Source organism: Artemia franciscana, chromosome 5 (assembly GCF_032884065.1).
Source record: "Artemia franciscana chromosome 5, ASM3288406v1, whole genome shotgun sequence".
Taxonomy (NCBI): Eukaryota; Metazoa; Arthropoda; class Branchiopoda; order Anostraca; family Artemiidae; genus Artemia; species Artemia franciscana.
This window is the reverse complement of record NC_088867.1, coordinates 26,420,625-26,444,267: the sequence shown is the minus strand read 5'-3', so window position 1 is coordinate 26,444,267 and position 23,643 is coordinate 26,420,625. Positions and strand designations below refer to the sequence as shown.

General features: G+C 34.7%; 1 protein-coding gene across 1 annotated transcript in view; it reads left to right on the top strand.

The window, feature by feature from the left end:
- LOC136027175 (serine/threonine-protein phosphatase 2A 56 kDa regulatory subunit gamma isoform-like) overlaps positions 1-23,643 on the top strand; it is a 73,252-nt gene that overhangs the window by 7,889 nt on the left and 41,720 nt on the right. Inside the window, exons 2-5 of the mRNA XM_065704181.1 lie at positions 5,609-5,812; positions 11,892-12,091; positions 16,873-17,006; positions 21,371-21,440. Coding sequence (XP_065560253.1) covers positions 5,620-5,812; positions 11,892-12,091; positions 16,873-17,006; positions 21,371-21,440 — 597 coding nt within the window. The 5' untranslated portion in view covers positions 5,609-5,619. The remainder of the gene's footprint in view (positions 1-5,608; positions 5,813-11,891; positions 12,092-16,872; positions 17,007-21,370; positions 21,441-23,643) is intronic.

Genomic DNA, 23,643 nt, shown 5'->3' with positions numbered 1-23,643 from the left:
AATATTGGACTGTAGGCTTTGTTGATTTGCTGGTCTAAAGAACTTGGAATCATTAGCATAAAGTGTGATGCTATTGGTGACTTCCTTTGTCATATCATTGATGTAAATGAGAAAGAGGGTAGGGCCCAAAACCATAACCTGAGGGACTTCAGTGACGACTTCACATGGTAGAGAAAAGACTTAGTCATCATTATTTGTAAAAAGTTGTACCTGCTGCTTCATATTTGTCAAAAAATTCATAACCCATTTAACCATGTCAGTATGGCTGCCAACAGCTGATAACTACCTTAAGATGTTTGTGTGGTACTTTGTCAAACGTTTTGGCAAGATCAAGTAGTATCAAGTCCACTGGTATTCCCTCGTCCAGGAGGCCAGCAGTGATATTACATGTATTGAACAAGTTTGTCTCTACTGACTTACCTGGGAGGAAGCCGTACTGGTCTAGGGACAGGAGATGTGACAGGATTTCTGCATAAACTACATGCTCCAAGGTTCCGGCTACAGCTGAAGTCAAGCTGATGGACTGGTAATTTTCTGCCTTTGTCATGGCACCTTTTTTAAATATTGGGGTTATGTGTATGCTCTTCCAGTCTGCAGGTACTGTCTTTGATTTAAGGGACTTTTGAAATCTGTGTCAGAGTGGTGTACAGGTTTCATTTGCCAATTTCTTCAGAAGCCTTGGGTGAATGTTGTCTGGTCCTGTGGACTTATTAGCATCTAGTGCCCCAAGTCTTTGCTTGACAGATTCTGGGAAAGTGATAATAAGCAGCATAGGGTTTGGTACAATAAAAGTTGCAGAGGGAGGGAGGGGGCCACCTGGTTCCTTAGTAAAAACTGATGCAAATTGTGCATTCAGTTACTCAGCAATTTCTTGCTGGTCAGTAGTTTAAGTCCTGTTAGTTGTCTTCAGAGTCTTCACTGAACGTTTACTGTGATCTTTGCTATATATGTAATTCCAGAACGGCTTTGGAATTTTCTTATTATCTTCTGCAAGTATGGAATCGAATTTAGAATAGAGTGGCTTAGTAAGATTGCAAAGCTTATTTCGAGTCTTTGCAAATTGATTATAATCATCTTTTCCATTCTGAGTATATTGTATAATCATCTTTTTCCAGTATTGGCTTTTCCGGTTTTGTTCTCTGCATATCTGAGGAGTTATATAAGGAAGTGTCTTGGGCTTTGGTATGATTTTTGTTAATGTATATATTACATGAAGCTTAGTTAACCTCTCGTGGAAACTGACTTATTGTTGATCTATACAACCTTGTAGCAGAGTTCCCCAGTCAACATCGCTCAACCTTTCTCTGACCACTGCATAGTTGGTGTAGGTCCTTTTCATGTAGTCGTTTGTGATCTTGTGGAAGGCTAGATTGACTTCAATGATTGTGTGATCACTTTTGCCAAGCGGTGGCTGGTAACTTTTGTTCTGTAGCTGATCTTTATTTCTAAAGAAAACAAGATCAAGGAAGGTTCGTTTCTGGAACACTCGGTGCCTAGTAGGCTTTTCAACTATCTGGGATAGAGACAGGTCGTGGAGGCACTCCCTGAACGGATTCCTACCATCAGACCACCCCTATCTAGCTGGGAAGAATCAAATGGCAATCAATTTCTCCAAACAAGAGTTGGGAAATTGAAGCCACCGGCAACTATTATATTACATTTGAAATTCATTACTGCGTTCTTTCAGTTTCAAGGTTATCTGGGACAGATGGACTTCTTTACATGCAGCCTACTATTGTTACCACCATATTTTCATTATCATGAAGGTTAAACCATATTGCCTCAACATAATCTGAATCCCAGGACACTCTAACCTATTAGGCACTGTAGCATGCCTTGACAAGTACCAAAGTGCCATACCCACATCATGGTAAAATCAGATTTGAGATGAGAAAATAAATGGGAACTTTAACGTGGGAATCATCCAACTTGTTACTTCTAGACTTTGGATTCAACTTGATGTCCCAAGTTATTCCCAAGATGTTGCAGACACTCTATTTTGATAAACTGGCAACACATGGGTTTTTAATATACCTTGCTACTTAGATGTGAATAGATTTTAATTCCCATAAGGGGTTTTAGTGGAAAAAAGTAGAGATAAATTGTGAAAATAATGTTAATAGCCCTTCCTTTTCTAACACTATCTATGGGTTTCAACCCCCCCCCCCCCAAATCATTCACAAGACAGTGCAGACATGTTATTTTGATGACTTGGATATGCACTGTGCCTTATGATTTAGCTTTGCCCTTTTCCCCATTTCAAAATCAAGGTTCTCTTACCCCCACCCATCAACACTCCCTGGAAGTTTCAACCTAGTTTCCCAAGCCAAAATTTCTTTCAAATTTGGTTTCTACTAAGGGGTCCACATGGCCAAGAAAGTTGTGAACAACATTTTTAAGCTGATTGGAGAGACGAAATTTAAGCTCCTATATTTTTTTACATTCCCAGTCTTTTTGTCTGTTGGTCTGGAATTAAAAAAAAAACAAATGAAAATAAAGAGTAACGGTAACATAAAAGCGAGCACAAATTTTTCGTAATTGACGGAGGCTGGCTCCCTCCTTAAAACTTCGCTGTGTATGCAATTTTTTTTTATTTTCTATGCTGAAAGTATTTATGAATGGATAATTTCCAATATTTGTTTACTGATTGCCTTTTAAAACCTTTGAACAGATTTTTTTTTGTCTGAAGCAAATGCACATTCTAAATTTTTTTTTTGTCTGAAGCAAATGCACTATCTAAGCTCTTTTATTTTGAGGTATTATGAAAACTACTTTTTATCTTAATCCTGTTGCCATTGATTGAGCAGACGTTCGTAAAGCATCAAGGCTAAAAACCAAACGTTAGCATAAAGAGCGATGGGTTAAGGAGGGGGCAGTCCCCCTCATATATGGATCGTTTTAAACTTTAAAGACTTTTTATTTTGTTCGTTTTAAATTTTACTGTTGCTCTTTACTTTCACGTGAATAAATAAAATTGTTTTCTGCTTGGTTTTAGTAGCCTACCATACTCAAGGTTATCCTATATGGCAGGTGGGAGACTGCCCTTTCAATTCCAACTCTTTAAATTCAAGCCTAATCTTTGCTGAGCAATGTTTTGAGAAAAAAAGGCCCGTTTCCTTTTTTATGTATAGTAAGATTTTCCAAATATGGGGCTTAGGTATCTTCCCGATACCAAAGGGTGTACTGGATGTAAGTATGGTCTCTGGACTGAGGGGTTAAATAGGTACACTTCAATGATTGATTACATTTTGGTCCTATTCAGGCCAAATTGTTAGAATAAACTATTTTTCTGTAGCAATTTCATTCTTTAATTTCAATCAAGATCGCGCTCCTTTTGAGAGGAGCTTAATTCCTGTTTTTAAGCTTATGGAAATTCTTTTGTGTTAATGGCAACGATGAGCAACTTTAAAACTCATTTTTGATGTAGGTATTGTCTGCTGAAGATAGCCACTGTATTTAAAACCAAAATATCCAGCGATTTTTGTTGTTGTTTCACTGTCAGATAGAAGGATTTGTCCCTATTGAACTGTTATTTGTATATCATTTTTAGACATCTAGAACCAGCATAAACAAAAAATTTTTTGTTGCGCATATTGTAATCAAAATTCCATTTATTGTGGTGTCGGTTCTTTACTTACAGTTTGCTCCTGTGAACTGGTTGATCCAATGTTTTCTTAAATATGAGGCAGGCTATTACACTAACCACCAATCCCTTTTTTTACATTAAAGTTTCATTTTGGTCAAACAGTCCACAAAGAATAAGAATTATCCCTGAAAACCTGTACCCCTCCAGTTTTTATTCGAAGAACAGTCTGAATTGAAATAAAATAAATATAGTCATGATTTTTTCGGTACTCAAGGTAAGTTCTTCGATTAACTCTATTTAAGAGTATGTTCCCCATGGATGCCGTCAGGGGAGCCAGGAGTTCACTTCCACGAGGGAAAAAGAAGACATTAAAAAATGTACATAAACGGAAATATTAGAAATATTCCCATTTAAATCTCGGTGATAACAAAGCTACTGGTAGCAGTTCTCCTCTCTGCCCTGTAAAATTTCATGACATTGTTCATGGTGCCCTCCTCCCTCTCAGCCTATTGTATTGGTAAGCAAATGAATGTGATCTTTCATGTTAAATATTATATTAAGAGGGAAGCTCTCATCCCACCCCACCCATAGTACATGCTTGTTCAAAAGTATTCCCAGGAGCAAAGGGAGATCAAAGATTATTTTCTGCCCCCCCCCCTCCCCCCAAAAAAAACAACCCTCTTCTATATTCATCTGGAGGCTCACATAGGATTGCTTAAAAATTGTGGGTTAAAAATTGTGGGCTTAAAAATGTATTTTATGTGTCTTCAGACCCCTCCCCCCTTCTACACAAAGATCCAACCAACGTGATCCTTAATAACTGATGTGCTATTATATACAAATGTACATGTTTTTGTTTTGTATGGACTGTGCACATCTTTAGGAACGAACGTGCCATCGTGCTGCATTACTGTAACTGGAATAGGAAAACTCTCTATTTTGGCTCGCAAGCTTGCTAGGCGTGCCATCTCAGAATCTTCACTTCATAGAGTTTGCCCTCTGGACCAAATTTGTTGTTTTGTGCCACAAAATAGCAGGGAATGCCGCATTGCTGTGGCACAGTCTTAGGTTTGTAGTGGCACATAAAGTCTTCTGTTTTACTCGGGTATGCGTGAAGTTTCGATAGCATATCCTTGCAAAACTCAGGGACTATTGGCCTAGCATATGATCTCTAAGAGCTCCTAGGTGCTTAGACAACTAAGACCAAACATTTTTCTACTAAAACCTATCAATGAATAATAGGTTATTTACGTAGGTTAGAGCAATTGCCCCTGGTTTGTGGGGGGAGGGAGGGTATTGAACGTGGAGGCCCATTTGCAGGATCTTTCACTATTTCTGAAAAAATTACTATCTGACAATTTTTTGATCCAATACCATAGAGGTTGCAGGGGGATCGTAGCAGAAAAGGGCAAAGGAGGACATTGGCCTCCAATTTGTGTTTTTTTAGTCCCACTGTTTTTTTTCTGGGGTTGGGGGGGGCTGTTCCCAGGGACGTTTTTTTTCATTAGACTCCTCTTAGTCCAAGGACATACAGCTTTAAGTTGCAATCTGACTAGGTACCGAAAAATTTTTTGGCCCATTTCCCTCTATCCCATTTCTCTCATAGCAAAGTATTTGGTTCTTTTGACCAGGAGACTTATCCCCAAAAAATGGAGTAAATGGCACACTTAACGTTAAACAAGCTCCTTTTTCAATTATCAAACCTATGACTTTTGGCTACATCATTCCTTTTCAGTTATCAAAACTTTAAGAAAATCTCACGCTTTCTGAAAGTTTCCACTGGACCGTCACTGTTTGCTTTTTAAGAAGCTATTTGCACGTAGGGCGCCTGTGTGGAGTTGATGTAACGAAATGACTGTGAATGAACCTTTGTTGGTTTTTTTTATATCTTTGCTAGCAATCAAGTTTTGTAAAAAAATAAAAAATCTTAGTATATCATCAAATCTCAAGAAGTAGAGTTTTTTTTTACCTCCTACCAACTCATCAAAAACTTACTTATTGTTTAATGGATCTTTTTTATAGGTGAATGAAAAATGTCAACTAGTCCTAGTTCACCAAGTTCTGTTCCCAGACATAATAATGGAGCCAGTACGCCGCCTCCACCTACTCCAATTAATAAAATCAAAGTGTCACCAAGTCCAGCCATAAAAAAAGAGCGGAGACAATCTTCTTCAAGGTTTAATGTCAGTAGAAATCGAGAACTCCAGAAGCTCCCTCCTCTTAAAGGTAACTTAGTTTTGATTTTCTTTTCTATTTTGTACAAAATTAATTAGATACATACGGAAATTCGGTTGCAGAGCTAGACTACTTTGTTTGTTCTTTTGTTTTGTCATTATCTTTATGATCATTGGTCTGTAGCTTCTTAACTATGAAAGATAGAAATTTGAGATTTTTTGGGGTTATGGGACTGTTAAACAGAGCATAAAGTATCATTTGAAGTTGGAAAAATTTGACCAACTTGGTTGAAAATAAGAGAAAGTGTCCGGGACTTGTTTTTGAACAAGTTCCTGATTCTAAATAACTCTGGATACCTAAGTTTTTGCCATCAAGATATCTATTAGTAGGGCTTTATCGGATCTCTATGATCAAAATTTTTGGTAAGCAAGAGCATGTTTCCTAGTTTGGCTTTTGATTGCCCACATATAGATCTAATCCACCTTCTGTGAGGGGTGGGAGGGGGTTCCTAAATTTTTGTCATTAAGGTTACCACCAGAAAAATATTGGTGCTCAACCAAGCTTTGTGAAGAATAAGAGCTAGTGTCCTAGCTACATGGAGGTGATGAAACGTTTCGGCAAATGAAATTTTGGAAACATCTCAGTAGCAGTAGAAATGTGAGGCAACTTATTCAAAAATCGTAAGGAATTACTATACACTGCTTTAGATGACGTAAACCATGAAACATTGTAAACAAGAGACAACCCAAAAGCTCGTACAATGAGAACAAATATTTTTTTCAATATCTCTTGTGCAACGACTAAGCGATCAAAGCAGCTACTTGCTCTTGAAATAAACCGACCTTAAAGAATGGAAAATATAACCATCACCAAGCCAATGCTCAATATTGGTATAACTAAGGTAATTGTATTCTCTCAAGAATTACAGATCGTTACCACATAATCTAACTGGTGGGATCACAAGCGCGAGAGGCTTATGGGCAAATACGTTATACACCTAGTCTTTACGGAGCTTCAGGGAATATTCCCAACGGCAGTGTAAATTTTACAAGTTTTGAGTAACAAAGTAAGTCTCGTGGGTCAAGTAATTAACATAACCATGCCATCTGCATAGCTTGAATTATTAGTGCACACAGATCAGTATGGCGACCGAGTTCACCAATACTGAGACATTTGTCAAGATGCTCGCAATGCACTTAAAAAGAAGAGTGGACAGTAAATTCCCATGACGAGTACCATTTGCTGAAGAAAAGGCAAACCCATCTTAGAAACTCAAAGAATTATAAAATGTGGTCACGTAAACCAAAATAAAGGGATCGCAGATTAAGTGGAAGAGCACGGTGACTATTTAGAATACGAAGCAGATTCAAATAATGTACGTGGGTAGTCGCTATATTCACGTGGAAAAAAGTGTAAACGTAGCTACACATAAATTAAAGAGGCAAAGTTCACTGAAAATATTTTTTACTAAAATACTGTTGGTGCTCAAGGATTCTTGACAAAGTCAAATCTTTGTCTAGGACGAAGAAGCTCTAGGACGAAAATTATATGCACTACTGGAATCATACAGGTGGTTTATCTATTTGGGGACCAAGTCACTGCCGAAAAAGAATCATAAAGTATCCCATGATTGGTAAATGTCTAAAAAAGTCGCAAGAAAGAAGAAACAACATCAGCATAAATTTATGAGGGGTTTGAGAAGCAATCAGAGTTGAATTTGGCTTTAGTCTAAGAATCTCTGGTGGAGCATTTGAAGTAGAACTCCATCGTATCTGCTCGCCTAGGCCTAACGTCAAAAGTAATACACTGAGCAAGGCAGTATTCTGGGGGGGGGCTAGGGGGTTTGACTCCCTCCCCCCAAATTTTTTCGACTCGTAAAAACCTAGTAACACAGATTAATATAAACAAATTGTTATGTGTTTTTTAAAGTTTTTTTTTTGTAACTTTGAAAATAAAACTTCATTGTGTCTAAGCGAAGAAGGTTCAAGCTTAACCCAAAGGGACTTACATTTCACTTGTCATTTTGGAGCTTTGAAGACAAATCCACTTAAAGGAATATTTTAGATGAATATTTTACCTAGGCTATTTTGCAATCCTTCACCAACATCAAAAATGTGGCTTGTAAACGCTGTTCAAACCCTGTAACTCCACCTACTCTAAATGCGGTCTTTAAGTCAACTGATTGGCGTGGAACGGGGATGAATGGATAGCTTTTTTTCCTCTGCTAATATCGCTTTTCTGAATTTTATTACTTGATCAGATTTCTGGTCTACGCATGCTTGTTAAATTCTAGATTGAGTTAACGGCACTTATGCTATTTTGTACTCCTTCACCGGCATCAAAGATTTGGCTTCTTGTCTTATTCCTACTTGCAAAGTTTAATTCCTTTTTACAATATTTTCCCACCAATTATGGTACTGCTGCTGGAACACGTGATCTTTCAATTCTACAACACGGAAAGAGGCAATACCTAAACCATTCTCTGCTGATTACTGGTTACCATTTGCAGAGAAGATATTATATTCCCCATACAGAAGATTTTATATTACCATCATAAACCATATGAAGCAGATTTTAAATGTGGATACCTACATGAAGACACAGATATTCAATTTATTTTCTGAGAGTATCGTAAGACGAAATAATTGTCGCAGGTTTAAAATGCCAGATGTACAAGTTGGCAAATGGGGAAAGCATTTGGCCCTAGAGGTTTGTTTTATAAATACTCTTAATGTCCGTATGTATTTTTATGCTTTCACAAAGTTGCCCCCCCCCCCCAAAAAAAAAACAAAACAAACAATAAAAAAATTTTGAATAGAAGTCTTCTCAAATGCTCAAAGACGTAACAGAATAGTAGGCTTAGTCATAGGCACCCTATTTTCTTCTTATGAGCAAGTCAGTGTAACCTTTCGTTTATATCTTTTAGTAGTTTCGTTCAGAAGCTGTTACTATTTATTGATTTTGTACTGTTGGAGTTATAAAAAAAAGCCTCATGGGGACTGAATTATCTTGGAATTATCCGAATTCCCTTGGGACAGCCGTTTGGTGAAATGGGCTCGTGATCAGAGAAAGATGTGTACTAGTAAGACGCAGAGTAGTCACAAACCAAATAAAAGAATGGGGCTAATTTTTTCTGAAACGAAAAAACTTCCGACTATTTTCGAAGCATAATCAATACTTGTCTGACTCGTCTAAATACAAGTTGATGCGGTGTTTCAGACTGGCTCTTCTCAACTTCTGCCAAAGAAAATGAGTGGATGAAACAGTTTAAGGAAACTGCTTATTTAATGGGTAGCCTATAAATCTCCTTGCATCCAAGAATGTTAGAATCAATAGAATCAATTTACTCTAGAAACTTATATAAAAGCCTAATGAAAGGTATTTGCTCGTAGAAGGTCTACATTAGGCATAAACAAATAATACCATACACAATCATCTGCATAAGTGTTGAAAATTCTGTGCTTGAAATTTTTAGCTATTGCTCGAAATTACGTAGGGGCACCCGAAAACTATGCGTAATTTATTAGCATATTCTCTGTAAATTCAAGATAAAAATTTTCCAAAGTGGTCTGGCTTTTATTGGTTTATTAAACAAACAAACAAAATTTCAAACAAAAGTAGGGAGCAACATTATAGCTTAAAGCAAACGTAAACTATTCTGTATATAAGGTAGGCTTCCCATCTTCATCCCCCCAATCTTCACGATGAAGTTTTTATAGTAAAGATAATGATATAGATAACTTCGAAGACCACACTGCCTTTCCATGACGAAAGTAAAACAGTTCAAAATAGGGATGATACCTTTTTATTGACAGTGAAATATAAAATTATTTAACTGGATATTTCGAACACATATACAGTGTTCATCATCAGCAGTAAAACTAAAAGACATGAATAAAAATAAACAGAATTTATACCTAATAAACTAATTACATATAGTTTATTGCTCTTATTTTTTTCAATGCAACAGCCAAGGCAAATCTCCTTTTAGTTTTACTGCTGATGATGAATACTGTATATGTGTTCGAAATATCCAGTTAAATAATTTTATATTTCACTGTCAATAAAAAGGTATCATCCCTATTTTGAACTGTTTTACTTAAAGATAATGATATACGGCACTGGACTTTACAGTCCCCATCCATGGTACGGAAATAATAAAAACCCGCTTTTTTGTAAATGTGAACTTGAACATTCACATTACAAGACTCTCATGTGTTGAATTTTGATGGCGTCATTTTCATCTAAAGTACTTCCCTCCTTGGGGGTATTTGACCTTTCTTCGCAAATGGGGTAGTTTTTCTCTGGCTCGTAACTTTTGGATGGTTCTAAATTTTATATAATCTTAATCACCATAAAACTCAATTCGTTTAATGTAAATATTGCTATCGAAGCTCCTTACTTATAGTTCGTTGTCACAAACGTTTTATATAAATAAGAAATAAACATAAAACCCTATTTCCAATTTTGCTAAAATATTCGTCTAGGTATATAGCAATGGTTATTGGGAAGTGTACAGACGTTTTCAGGGTATTTTCATCTACAAAATTTAAGTTTAGGAGACTTTAAGTTAGAAACGCTACCTGCGTTTCTTTCCTTAACCGCAGCAATGTTGTTATTATACATAGCAATATCATTTTAATGTATCTGTCTGGTATCAATCAGTTCGTGGTAACGAACTGTAAAAAGAAGCGACCCGACTCAATAGTAAACGAAACTCTAAAAAACGGAATTTTGATACTAATAGATACATCAAAAGGATTAGATTTTTATGCTGACTTTAAATATATGCGTTTCATCAAATTTAGTCTTACCCATCAAAAGTTACGTGCCTGAGAAAATTTGCCATATTTCGGAAAATAGAGGAAAACACCCCCTGAAAGTAATAGAATCGTAACAAAAATCACACAATCGCAATCAGCGTACCAGAGAACCCTACTGTAGAAGTTTCAAGCTCCTATCTAAAAAAAATACGTGTTTTTTTCAGGTGTGATCGTATCGAACCAGTGGTCCTAGAATGTCGCAAGAGGGCTCATTCTGAAAGAAATTAAAAGTTCTAGTGCCCTTTTTAAGTGACAAAAAACTGGAGGGCACATAGGCCCCCTCCCACACTAATTTTTTTTCCAAGAGTCAACGGATCAAATTCTGAGATATCCATTTTGTTCAGCATAGTCGAAAAACCTAACAACTATGTCTTTGGGGACGACTTATTCCCTCACAGTCCCCGGGGGAGGGGCTGCAAATTCCAAACTTTGACCAATGTTTACATATAGCAATGGTTATTGGGAAGTGTACAGACGTTTTCAGGGTATTTTTTTTTTTGGGGGGGGGGGTTGTATGGGCGGATCTTTCCATAGAGAAATTTGTCATGAGAGAAGAGAATTTTCATGAATGCTGGATTTTCTAGCATTATTTGAAACAAACAAAAAAAAAAACAATGAAAAACTAAATATTAAAAAAGTTTTTTCAACCGAAAGTAGGGATCAGCATTAAGACTTAAAACAAACATACATTATTACGCATATGATGGGTTCATCTCCTCCTAAATACCTCGCTCTCTACGCTAAAGTATTTTTAGTAATTTCAACTATTTATTCTACGGCCTTTCTGATTCAGGGGTCATTGTTAAAGAAATGGGACAAAATTTTAGCTTTAGTGTAAAGATCGAGGTATTAACGAGGGGGCAAACCCCCTCATATACGTAATAAAATATACGAATATAGAAGTTCGTTGCGCAAGTTAATTCGTAAGTTACGTATTTTTTTTGCTAATAAAAACGTTCGCTAAAAATTAAAAATTCTAGTTGCCTTTTTAAGTAACCAAAATATTGGAGTTCAGCTAGGCCTCCTCTCCCATTCCCTTTTTCTCAAAATCTTCCGATGAAAACTAAGAGAAAGCCATTAAGCCAAAAAAAAATAATAATATGCAAATTTTGTTTAATTGTTCATGTGCGGAGAGCCAAAATAAAAAAAATGTCTTTATTCAAAAAATTTCAGAAATTAAATGAAAAAACAAATTTTTTCAACTAAAAATAAGGAGCAACAATGCTCTGAATGGATAGAGCATCGGTTAAAAGCGTGGCAAAAACAATAAATTGAATAGATTTAATGGTATTATTTTTGTGTTTCAGATGCAGGACCAGCCGAGCGTGATAGTTTATTCCTTCAGAAATTAGGCCAATGTTGTGTGTTATTTGACTTTGTATCTGATCCATTAAGTGATTTAAAATGGAAGGAAGTAAAAAGAGCAGCTCTAACGGAAATGCTGGAATATATTTCCACTCAAAGAGGTGTTATCACTGAAGCTGTTTATCCCGAAGTAGTCAATATGGTGCGTTTTTCTTTAGTTTTCTATGCTATTATTATCTCGCCTTTTTAGGAATATTTTTCAATCATAGTAAATTTCATTTCTTTCTTTAGCGAAAAATTACTGTGGAATATACTTCAACTCAAAAAAGTGATTATTACAGACGCTGTATATGAGCTATTCAGATGATAAATAAACAGAGTATAATGTTTGTGTATTTTAATGTTTCTGTTTTAAAGACCTTGGCTAACCCTTAATTTAGTATATTTACTAGGATACTCCTTAGAGACAAGAATAAGAGCAAATAAGCGACAATTGCTTGACGATCGAAAACTGTGTTTTAAAGGTCGGTTTTACTCAAGTCCGTACTAAAATAGACTTAAGGTATGTTTTCCCTGTGCAATTTTTCATGTATGTTATTTGTAACGTTTCTTGTTTTGATGTTAAAATGTCTCGAAGTGAGTCGAGAGGTTTATGTTAACTCGATAGCTGAGATTCTGCTTTATTCATGTACCGAGTTAGAACATAAGAGAACGTGTAGGTACTATCATGATTCTGGTTCGGCAAATTGGCAGATCTGAAACTAATCAATCCAGTGAGTATAACATATTGTCTTTTCAGTGCAGATTGCAGTTGTAGGATCATCGTAAAATCCTATATTTCACAGTAAAAACAAACCACATGGATATTTGTGTTTTAAGTGCAGGAACATGGGAAAAAAAGAAACAGGGTCTTGCTTTATCAGATGTGTAATACATCGCAGTTAAAATCAGTAATTTATCGCCTTATATATATATATATATATATATATATATATATATATATATATATATATATATATATATATATATACTAGCTGTTGGGGTGGCGCTTCGCGCCACCCCAACACCTAGTTGGTGGGGGCGCTTCGCGCCCCCACCAAGCCCCCCCGCGCGCGTAAGTCGTTACGCGCCATAATAGTTACGCGCCATTGTAGTTGTGTCCCTATGTCCCACCTGTGAATATAGATATATATATATATATATGGTTTTAACTACGTAAAACTTGCGAATATACAACATTCTTTGCTGTCCCATTGTCTTTGCATATAAATAGATTGTCAGGTTATCCCCCTGTTTCCCCCGGTGTCCCCGTTGTAGTTGTGTCCCTGTGTCCCGGTCGTCATTTATATTCCCTGTGTCCCGGGTCCCGGTCATCATTTGTATCCCGGTGTCCCGGTCTGTATATACATTCGTTTTTTAGTTTTGTTTTTCTCCTTTATTTTTTTCCTTTTTTTTTCTTTTTTAGCTTATTTAGATTTTTAGATTTTTTAGTTTTTTTTATTAGTTTTTAGTTTTTATTTCTTTTTAGTTTTTTTGTCCCGGTCGTCATTTATATCCCCCTGTTTCCCCCGGTGTCCCCGTTGTAGTTGTGTCCCTGTGTCCCGGTCGTTATTTATATTCCCTGTGTCCCGGTCGTCATTTGTATCCCGGTGTACCGGTCTGTATATACATTCGTTTTTTAGTTTTGTTTTTCTCCTTTATTTTTTTCCTTTTTTTTTCTTTTTTAGTTTATTTAGATTTTTAGATTTTTTAGTTTTTTTATTAGTTTTTAGTTTTTTTTTCTTTTTAGTTTTTTTTTAGTTTTTAGTTTTTTTAGTTTTTTACCTTTTTTTAGTTTTTTTAGTTTTTTAGCTTTTTTATTTTTTTTATTAGTTTTTAGTTTTTTTGTAGTTTTTGCCTTTTTTTTTAGTTTTTTGTCCTGGTCGCTTTCTCTTTGAGTGTCGTCATTTATTAGTTTTTTCCTTTTTTTTTTTAGTTTTTTATTGGTTTTTACCTTTATTTTAGCTTATTTTTCAGTTTTTTCCTTTTTTTTAGTTTTTTTTTATTTTTTATTTTTTTTAGTTTTTTACCTTTTTTTAGCTTTTTTAGTTTTTTTAGTTTTTTAGCTTTTTTACTTTTTTTATTAGTTTTTAGTTTTTTTTTGTAGTTTTTGCCTTTTTTTAGTTTTTTCAGTTTTTTTTTTAGTTTTTTATTGGTTTTTACCTTTATAGTTTTTTTAGTTTTTTAGCTTTTTATTTTTTTTATTAGTTTTTAGTTTTTTTTGTAGTTTTTGCCTTTTTTTAGTTTTTTCAGTTTTGACGTCACCTAATCCAGTTTTTTCAGGTGACGTCACCTGACACATCCATCCACACATCCATCCACACATCCACAGACAGACAACTTATTTTTATATATATAGATATATATATATATATATATATATATATATATATATATATATATATATAGCACACATGAACGTATTTCAGTTGAAGATAAAAAATTATCACTGAAGCTATTATCCTGTTTTGGGAACCAACAATTTGCTTTTTTCCCTTTATACCGCGTATCCTTATATTCTCCCTAACGTCTATAGGTCACTCTACGTCTGAATTTCGCATTAAAGAAAACGACTTTCTTTTACCTCCTTTTTCTGTTAATTTCCCCTACTTTGTTTTTATCTGAACTTATATTATACCCCCAGGAATTGGGTCTTTTTTTTCTTTCTGGAGGGGCAAACTGTTTTTATCTGAACTTAAGTTATGTCCCCAGGATTTGGATCTTTTTTTTCTTCTTGAAGGGGAAACTTTGGCATCAATTAAATATTTTGCGCAATGTTTTTCAGAAACTATTTGCACTATTTTTCCTAGAATGATTATTTCTTCAACCTGGCTGATATGTCCATGATAATCATGCTTATTCTTCTCACTCACAGTCTTCTAGGCCTTCTTTGATCAAATTAATTTTAAAATTGTACAGTATAAGTATTATCTTGCCTATTTGCGGGATTTTTTTTTAATCTAAGAGGGTGATTTGGCTTACTGCTGTGGAATGTTTTGGGCATGAAAACAAGTATTTTCACAGACTAATTTTTCATAGGCAAATTCCTGATTTTGTTCATATCGTGAGGTAGCAGATGTCTCCTCTGTTGGTTAAAATTTAATCCCAAGGGGAGGATGTACATATGTACTTCTCGGAGGGGAGGGGGAAGAAGACACTTTTTCCTGTGTGCAGGTATTTCTAATAGAATAGGGTATGTGTTATATGAAGTTGTGATCAATGAGTCAAAATGGTTTGGGTTCTATCCTTGTATAATTTCTTGTTTTTTATTGCATTTATACATTCTTCAAAAAAATTTGTCATTGTAGCTATCCGCCTTATTAAACTTACATGAATCAATAGCAAATTGTTGAGTTTGGACGTAACTTATTGCAAGCATACTGAACTTGGTTATAACCTAACTAAGGTTATTTAACTAAGTTCAAATATGAATATATAAACAAAATAAAGTATTTTCATTGCCATAATAGCACACAGCTAGTACCGGACATCCGATGACAAGAAAATATAATACGGAATAAAATGGATAAATATATAATGAATTTACAAAACTTTACCCGACATTTTCAACAAAAACACAATGTTTTTTTTTCTGTTGTTAGAAAATGGCATGGTATTAGTGAAATATCTAACCTATAAAAAATGTATCATAAAAGAAAAGTAATACATTTGTTGTAACAGTTGTTATTGCTATTTACGCTATTAGTCTCGTTAGCATGTACTGTCAAATTTTGGCTGCTATATCTTGTAGTGCAGTCGACTGTATTGTATAATGCAGTCTGGTTATATATATATATATATATATATATATATATATATATATATATATATATATATATATGTATATATATACAGTACCGGGAGCCCGACAACTTCGCTGCTGGGTCCTGTCACGCGGCAGGCTTCTAAATATGGATTCTCATGGTCGCTTGTCTTCTAAAAACAAACAGTTGGATCCTTTTCTTGATGTCATGACGTCCAAATGGACCTCAAATTAGAAGTTGTTCCATTGTAAAATTATGTTTTTTTTTATTGGACCTTTAACTTTTGCCTCGGCTTGTCTTTTGTCATTATGAAAGACATATCGCCGAATCTTTGTTTCTTTTAATTGTTCAGGTGGTGGGATAAAGCCTTCTTTTTCTTCCAACGATTTATCTGGTCAGGTTTTTGATTTTCGAATATATGGTAGGCATTGATGACCTTATCTATGTCAAAATCTCAAACCCAATCATCATCGCTATCATTTTCAATTTTGACACGTTTTGATTCTCGTGGTCCAGGTTGGTCTTCATTTTCATTTTTGACTTGCTCACATGCTCGGTGTCGTATGCCTTCTAAATGCATGTGTCTTTTTCTCTCCATTTTCATTTTTGACACGCCGCTGCCGCGAGTGTCTTTGCTCTTCATTTTCATTTTTAACACGCTTTTGGATTTTTATTATTTCAGACAATTTTTGTTGTCGCAATTGAAGGTCCTGGTTGTAGATTCTCACGTCTTATCACGTTTGATAGTTCAGGGGTTGGTTCCAAAAAATTAACATTTATAGTAACTGCAACTACAAATTCTCGTTTTTGGGCCTTCCAACAGACATTATATTATATAAATAACTGATGAGTTGGAAACGCAACAATCTTATTTATGCTATGCATGGTATCATATAAGAAAATGCTTCTATGATCTCATAAGAAATGCTTGTATGATGTACTAAAATATTACATGACGTCATTTTTAAAAACCAAAATTAAGGCTCTTAACGAATTTTCACGGACTTCTAACTTATCTAGATCGTTTTTTTTATGTGAGAATATTTCATCATACCAATTTTTCCGAAAAAATGTGGAGCCGTTTTCGAAGAAAAAATACATACATAAATAAATACACAATTATTGGTCACTTATAAACATAGTATAATATATATGTATATTTCATTGGACATATTTTCAGTTTGCGACGAATTTATTTCGAACTTTGCCTCCTTCAACAAATCCAAATGGTGCTGAATTTGACCCAGAAGAAGATGAACCTACTCTAGAAGCTGCTTGGCCTCACCTTCAGTTAGTGTATGAGTTTTTTCTCAGGTAATGCTCTTTTCCAGCTTACACCTTAAAATAAAACACCCAGAAAGATGTAAGACTTGTATTGTTCCTTAAAAATGTGCAAAAAAATTAACCGAAAGTCCAAACATGAAACTTTTAGTGCAATGACTTCCAAAAATTTTCCTCTTGGTTCAATAATTGTAGCACCTCTTGATGGTACTGGTTTTGTTTGGTTCTTGGATGAGTAAGTTATGAGATTTTTGGCTTATTTTTTTTAGACACTTGCGACCAGTGAGATAACAAAGTTTGGTGATAAAGGCTAAGTTTCCGGTGCCCTCTTCTAATATATCTGAAAAGGTTTTGGGAAGCTTTGGTCCCCTTGTGTTTTTCTATTCTGTTGATCCAAAATGAGAAATTTGATCACTCTAGGAATAGGAGGTTATTCTGTAGTGTCTTTAAGTTCTATTTTTTCATTAGAAAATTCATCTGAGACATCCAGACTTGATAGACAGGAGATTAGAACCATTATTTTGGTTTGCTTTAAAAGTGTAAATTTTTTCCATAACCAAAAAGCTTGGATCGAATACAAGGAGTTGGGATGTTCCAAAAGTAATTGTTGTATCAAAAATATTGAAAAAAATGCTAGCTCTAACCATCTATGCATAGAATTTTTGGATGTCTGAAAAACTGTTTGTTTGAAAAAAATGACCCCTTTTTGTGTTCCTAAAAAGGACTTACATTGAAGCGTGACCTCCCCAAACAAGCTTTTTTAGGCGTTAAACAGCATTCCTAATAAAAAAACTTGCTGTTAGAATGGCGGTACTACAATAGCGGGGTAAAATTGATTTACTGTATTAAAATAGGGGGATATATGTTCAATATGGGCACTTTTGGTATAGTGCCAATCTAGGCCAAGTCAGCATTTTTCATTGTAAGTTAGAGGGTACCATTATACCTTAGTCTTTTCAAAAATATTCATGATTTAGATAATAAGATAAACTGCTATTTTCCGGTGATTTTATTCGTGTATTTTGACTGGAGTTTTTGTAGTAGATACGATAAGATTAAAAAAATGTCGAAAAAACAAGCTTATTATTGCAAAAACAAGTTTTAGCAGAATATCTTAAAATCTTAAAAAATATAAAATTGTCCTAATAGCAGAAGACATTCAAAAGATTGTATCAAGGATCTTTATTAGATTGACGAAATCTCAATATTTTATTGTATTTTTAGTTTTTACTCTAAAATTGAAAGGTAAAAGTTAAAATTGAAACTTTTGTTCTAAAAATAAAATTGAACGTCGTAGTATTAATAACTTTGCTTCAAACCTTGCAGTGCTTAAATCTGGCAGTCCTTCTAATGTATTTATTATTATTCAAAACCTACATTGGAAACGCCTCTATGCACTAAGATAGGGACGGAACGTATTGCCAATTGTTACTTTATAATTTATTGATTTAAGTTTAGACATGAACAAAAAGGTACAAAATCTGTTAAACTTTTCCATAGTGGAAAGTTAAAAAGAAAGAAAAATGTGCCATTCAATATAAGAGGTAGTTTTAGGTAGGTAGTATCTTCAATTTTTGCTTGAACTTTGTAATTTTCAAGTATATATGCAAAATTACAGAAATTTTAAACCTTTTTTCTTTCTTTAAGATGCAATTAAAGATCAGTGCTTTAACTTGAAACGAGCTGAAGTTAACTTCAGCGACTGACGTTCGCTTAGTCCTCCCTCTTTGCACTAAGTAAGACTTTTCTTGTCCGAAAGGATTTTTGAGCGCAAATAATATAATCAGATGATGAATTAAAAGTGTTTCATTAACAAATAGCCTTTCAAAACATTTGAATTGAAAAATCTATTTTTCAAAGCAAATACAACTAAATATGCTCGAAGCGCTGCAACAAAAAAAAGGCTGAGCTTGTTTCACATTGCTCTTGTATTAAAGTTAAAGCATTCATTCTTGAAGCTGAAAAACAAGTTCAAGACGGGAACAGTTTGATAGACGGGGGTTGAAGGGGGAGAGCTCCTTCCATTTGCAGGATAATTCATTTTTTTTTCTAAGTCTTAGCTCTAATCTTGTAACTCTACGCTCTTCACTTTCCTTTCAATATTTTTTTTTCTTTTTGTTTGTTATTATTATCATATGAACTATAATCCTAAATATATGAGGCTTATATCCCCCCCCCACCGTTACCAACCTGTCAATCTAAAGTTCAAACTTTTTTATCACGATACTTTTTATTTTAAAAACTTTGATAGGGGATATTGTCACCTATTAGGGCCCATATTGCATGCTCCTAAATGTCCTCTTTTGATATTGATTTGAAGGATTTGCTATTGAGAATTTGGACAAAAAATTTCACGTTTTGAGGCTTCATTCTCCCCCTCTTCCTCCCCGCAAAAAAATTCATTTTTAATTTAAACAAATTGAAGCCTACGATGATATATGCTTCAATTGTCCGCTTGAGGGTTGTTAAATGTGTTGAATTGATGGTGTAATTATTCATCAAGATTGCCTCCTTTTTAGGAGATGTTTCCTCGCTTTTACAGCTGTATGTAAATATTGTTTTCCTAATATTTCTAGCATTAAACTCAATAATTTTTATAATTTTCAACATTACAAGTAGATTGTTTTGATGTATATATTGTTGCCAAAATTCAGACCTTTTTCTTCAAGTCAGGTGTCCCCCTGACTTTTTCTTCATTGACATTACCGATTTGATCTATTGACAAATACTGAGTGTGGAGCCTTGTGGCTTGTTATCATGCTTCTTTGAAGAAGCACCCTATGCCTCCAATAACCACCCGCAGGTTTAAACAATGTTTTTCCCTGAAAACTTCATGTCCTTCCTATAATAGTAATCGCTTATTATTGATACCATACTCGTATATTTCATCTATTTTACCAAAATGAAAGAGTAAAAGGTGTTTCTTTAAAAAGCATTGCTTTCTTTGACGGAAATTTCTGAATTCACTGAATTCACAGGGATGATCCAGACCCTATACAAGAAAATTAGTAAGTTATGAGACAAATTGAAATGGTATCGTGACAAAATGATAGTAAACCTAATTGAGCCCATTTATCCCAGCGTGATTATATAAAACAATATGTAAGTGAGTGGGGTTTAGGATATATATATATATATATATATATATATATATATATATATATATATATATAATATTTTTTCTTATTGTATGTATTTAAATATTTTTATTTATGATTTAATCAATAAAATTATATATATTTAAAGCTTTAGTACATTTTTTCTCACAAACATCGGAAATCCAACATTTATTTTATTAGTCATTGCATTTTCAATCACCAAAGAGCTAAAAAAAAATTGACAAGAATCTAACTTCGTGAAAATGATCACATTAACCTGTGCATTGTTGTTTATGTCTATTTGTTTCTAAGTTTCTAAACTATTATTTATGCTGGTCATCCAACACGGATGTTTAAAAGAAATTTTATTTAATGTATGTGGAACAAATCTACTTTTTTTTATCACTTTATCTCAAGTAAATAGCAACCAGAAATCTGTTATTATACCTAGACATATAAAGTAGACTAAGCTTTCAATTTAAATCATCCCCAGGGGAAATGGAACAGAAAGAATAAAGGAAATCGATTGTAAATTGACATCCCATTTTTTCATTTATAATAAAAAGCAATAACTGGTTTAGAGGGATTTCCACGGATTACTAAGATATTATAATTATTCAGTAAAACAAAATGCCAAATTATTCCCATGCTAATATGGGGTTGTAGCGGGTATTTTTCTTTTAATCAAAGCTGTTTTATTCCCTTTTGACTTATAGAAGAATCACCTGAATCTCATACAAGAATCGAATTTCCCCTATGTTTAAAAGATAATGGAACAAACCAGATTCGAATCTTTATACCGTAGAAGAGGAAGGGTTTTAGGTATGGCCTCGCTATCATTTGTCCTTTGCGTTTCTTTTATGCAGCATATACTCGCCATCAAGGGCATATCCAGGATTCTGTTGGGGAGAGGGGAGGTTAAATTTTTCAAATTTAATTTTAATGTATCAAAAGTTTATTTATCGGCCTTTTCGTCACGTTTTTGCGAGGCAAAAAAAATTTTAGGAGGGGGGTTCAAAGTCGTTACCCCCCCCCTAGATACGGCCTTGTTCAATGTTTGAAGAAATTTACTTTATTTCATCAGTCTGATTTATCTCTGGTCAAGTGCGCTATCCTCCAACTTTCGGAAAAATCGATTATACATTTAGAAGGCATCGGGAGTATTGCTTGATCATCTTAAGTTGTATTTGGCTCTTAATTACTCTGCTAATTGGTTTTTATGAGGAAGGAGATTGAACAAGTGAGAGATGTACTAATGGTAATATTAGTTTGTTTTTTTGTGGTTGTTTTTTTTTTCAGATTTTTGGAGTCTCAAGATTTTCAGCCAAATATTGCGAAGAGATACATTGATCAAAAATATGTCTGTCAGGTTGGTACAATGTCCGTAGTTTCTCCTTTTTCCTTTTTCTTTTACTTGTAATGCTTAAATCACGCCTTTTCCAAATAAAATTGGGGAATGTGGACATTTTTCCTCCTTTTTAGTCAAACCTAAAAAGAAGTAGATCAAGATAAAGTACTGCTTTAAAAAAAAAAATTACAAGTTTTTTTTTCTGAAAATGAGGGGTAACATTAAAACTTGAACGAACAGAAATTATTCCATATGTGAAGGGGCTACCATTTCGTCGACCCTCACTTGTTGGGCTTCTTGTTCCATTTAAATGGTCCTAGTGTGTGAGGAGTCTACTTAAAGGATTGGTCCAACAAGTCATACTTTAGCGTAAAGACGATGGTTTGGGAAAGGGTAGCCCCCTCAAACGGATCGCATTGCTTACTTTTTTCGCCTCCCTGTGCAAAAATCCTCCTGGAAACGTTCCTCCCCTTGGGAAATTCACCCCGAAAAGTATTCATATATTTTCCAATAGCAAACACAATATGAAGTCAAGGGGCAAATTTCACAACTTGCATCCCTCTCCCCTGGGGGCCTGAGGTTGCCATGTTATCCCCAGAGGCGCGTTTGGCGAACCTTTCAAATATGCTAAATCAAATGGTTATCTCCAAATTCATTGGAAGAAAAGAAGCTTGGTAGGGGGGGGGTGCTAGTTGTCCATTTTTTTGGTCACTTAGAAGGAACACTAGAAATGTAATAGTCGTTCAAATGAGCCCTCTCTCAATTTTTTAGGACGATTGGTTCGATACGGTCATCCCTGAAAAAAAGACAAGCGTATAAACACGCACCCGTGATCTTTCTTCAGGTTAAAAAATGTAAAAATCCATATTTTTGTTTATAGGAGCTTGAAATCTCTCATATGTTGAATCGCATGGTTCGATTTTCGTAAAGGGCGCTTAATGTTTTGAAGGTGTTTCCCCGCTTTTTCGTTTATCGGTAAAATCAGGTAAAAAAAAATTATCAATTATTATTAAAAAAGAAAAGAAAGGTGCTGTAGCTTGTAAGCCGTATTTTAAAATCATCTGTGATTCGGACGTTCAAATTCTTGCTTTTCTTGAGTTACAGTGCAAATCTAACAAAAAGTGACCAATAGGCCCATAAAGGACTTATCATCTAAAAATATGCAGAATTGTTCCCTCCATTTTGAAGATGTTTCACAAATGCCTCTTGCAGTTCTTCTTCAATGAACCTCACAAATGCCTCTTGCAGTTCTTCTTCAATGAAATTCTGAAAGAACCGGACGAAAATGGCCTTTTTGTTGTCCCGCCTGCTGTTCGCGAGGTGATTTGCTTGAAAAGAAAACGGTTTTCTATCACCATTAGATGTGTAGTCGAGTTAAGTATCCTTAAAAAACTTATTGGCTACACGTATAAACATAATTGTAACTGGAAATTGGGAAATGAGGTTGTCCACCATAGTCTGCACCGTAATTATCCATTTTCCCTGTTTGCTAATAAAAACGCTGTATATTAGACAACTATTTCAATGTGGATTCGACTTGATAGCCAGAAATAAAGACTTATTTTCTATCAGCCATCCCCACATAAAATAAATATAGGCATACATCTGAGGGAATCCTGGCTCATATCATCTAGAGCTGTAAAATCAAGAAAAATGTGTCAGTCATGTGAATTCTCACTATATGACTATGACTTGCAGCCCTGATTGGCCAGAAATTAAAGAAGCAGCGCATATTGTATGTGATGATGATGAATTTATTGTAGAGCAGTCCACTCAAGATATCTCGTTGCTCGAATTGCGAAACAAAAATTTTATGAAATAATCAAGGATTTGGATAAAAGACAGAAATTTGGAAGGGTTGTAGCATATGTATATACAGTTGAATTTCAAAAACGTAGACTACCACATATATATTTGCTATTTATCATGAGTCCTGGCAATGGAATTCGTAAGATAACCCAGTTGAAAATCGATGATCTATATTCAGCTAAAATTCGAAATACCGACGATCCTATATTAATGACATTTCTGGCTTCAAAAACGATCTAGATAGGTCACAACTTTAAGGAAGAATTCATATTTTTCCCAGGGTGGTTGTATCGAACCTATAGTTACGCCATGGCATCAAGAAGAAGCTCGCATTATCTGTGGTTTGAAGACAAACGATAGCGAAAATCACATATATACAGTCATGCCGTGTACCAAGGGCCAGGGTCCAAGCGCT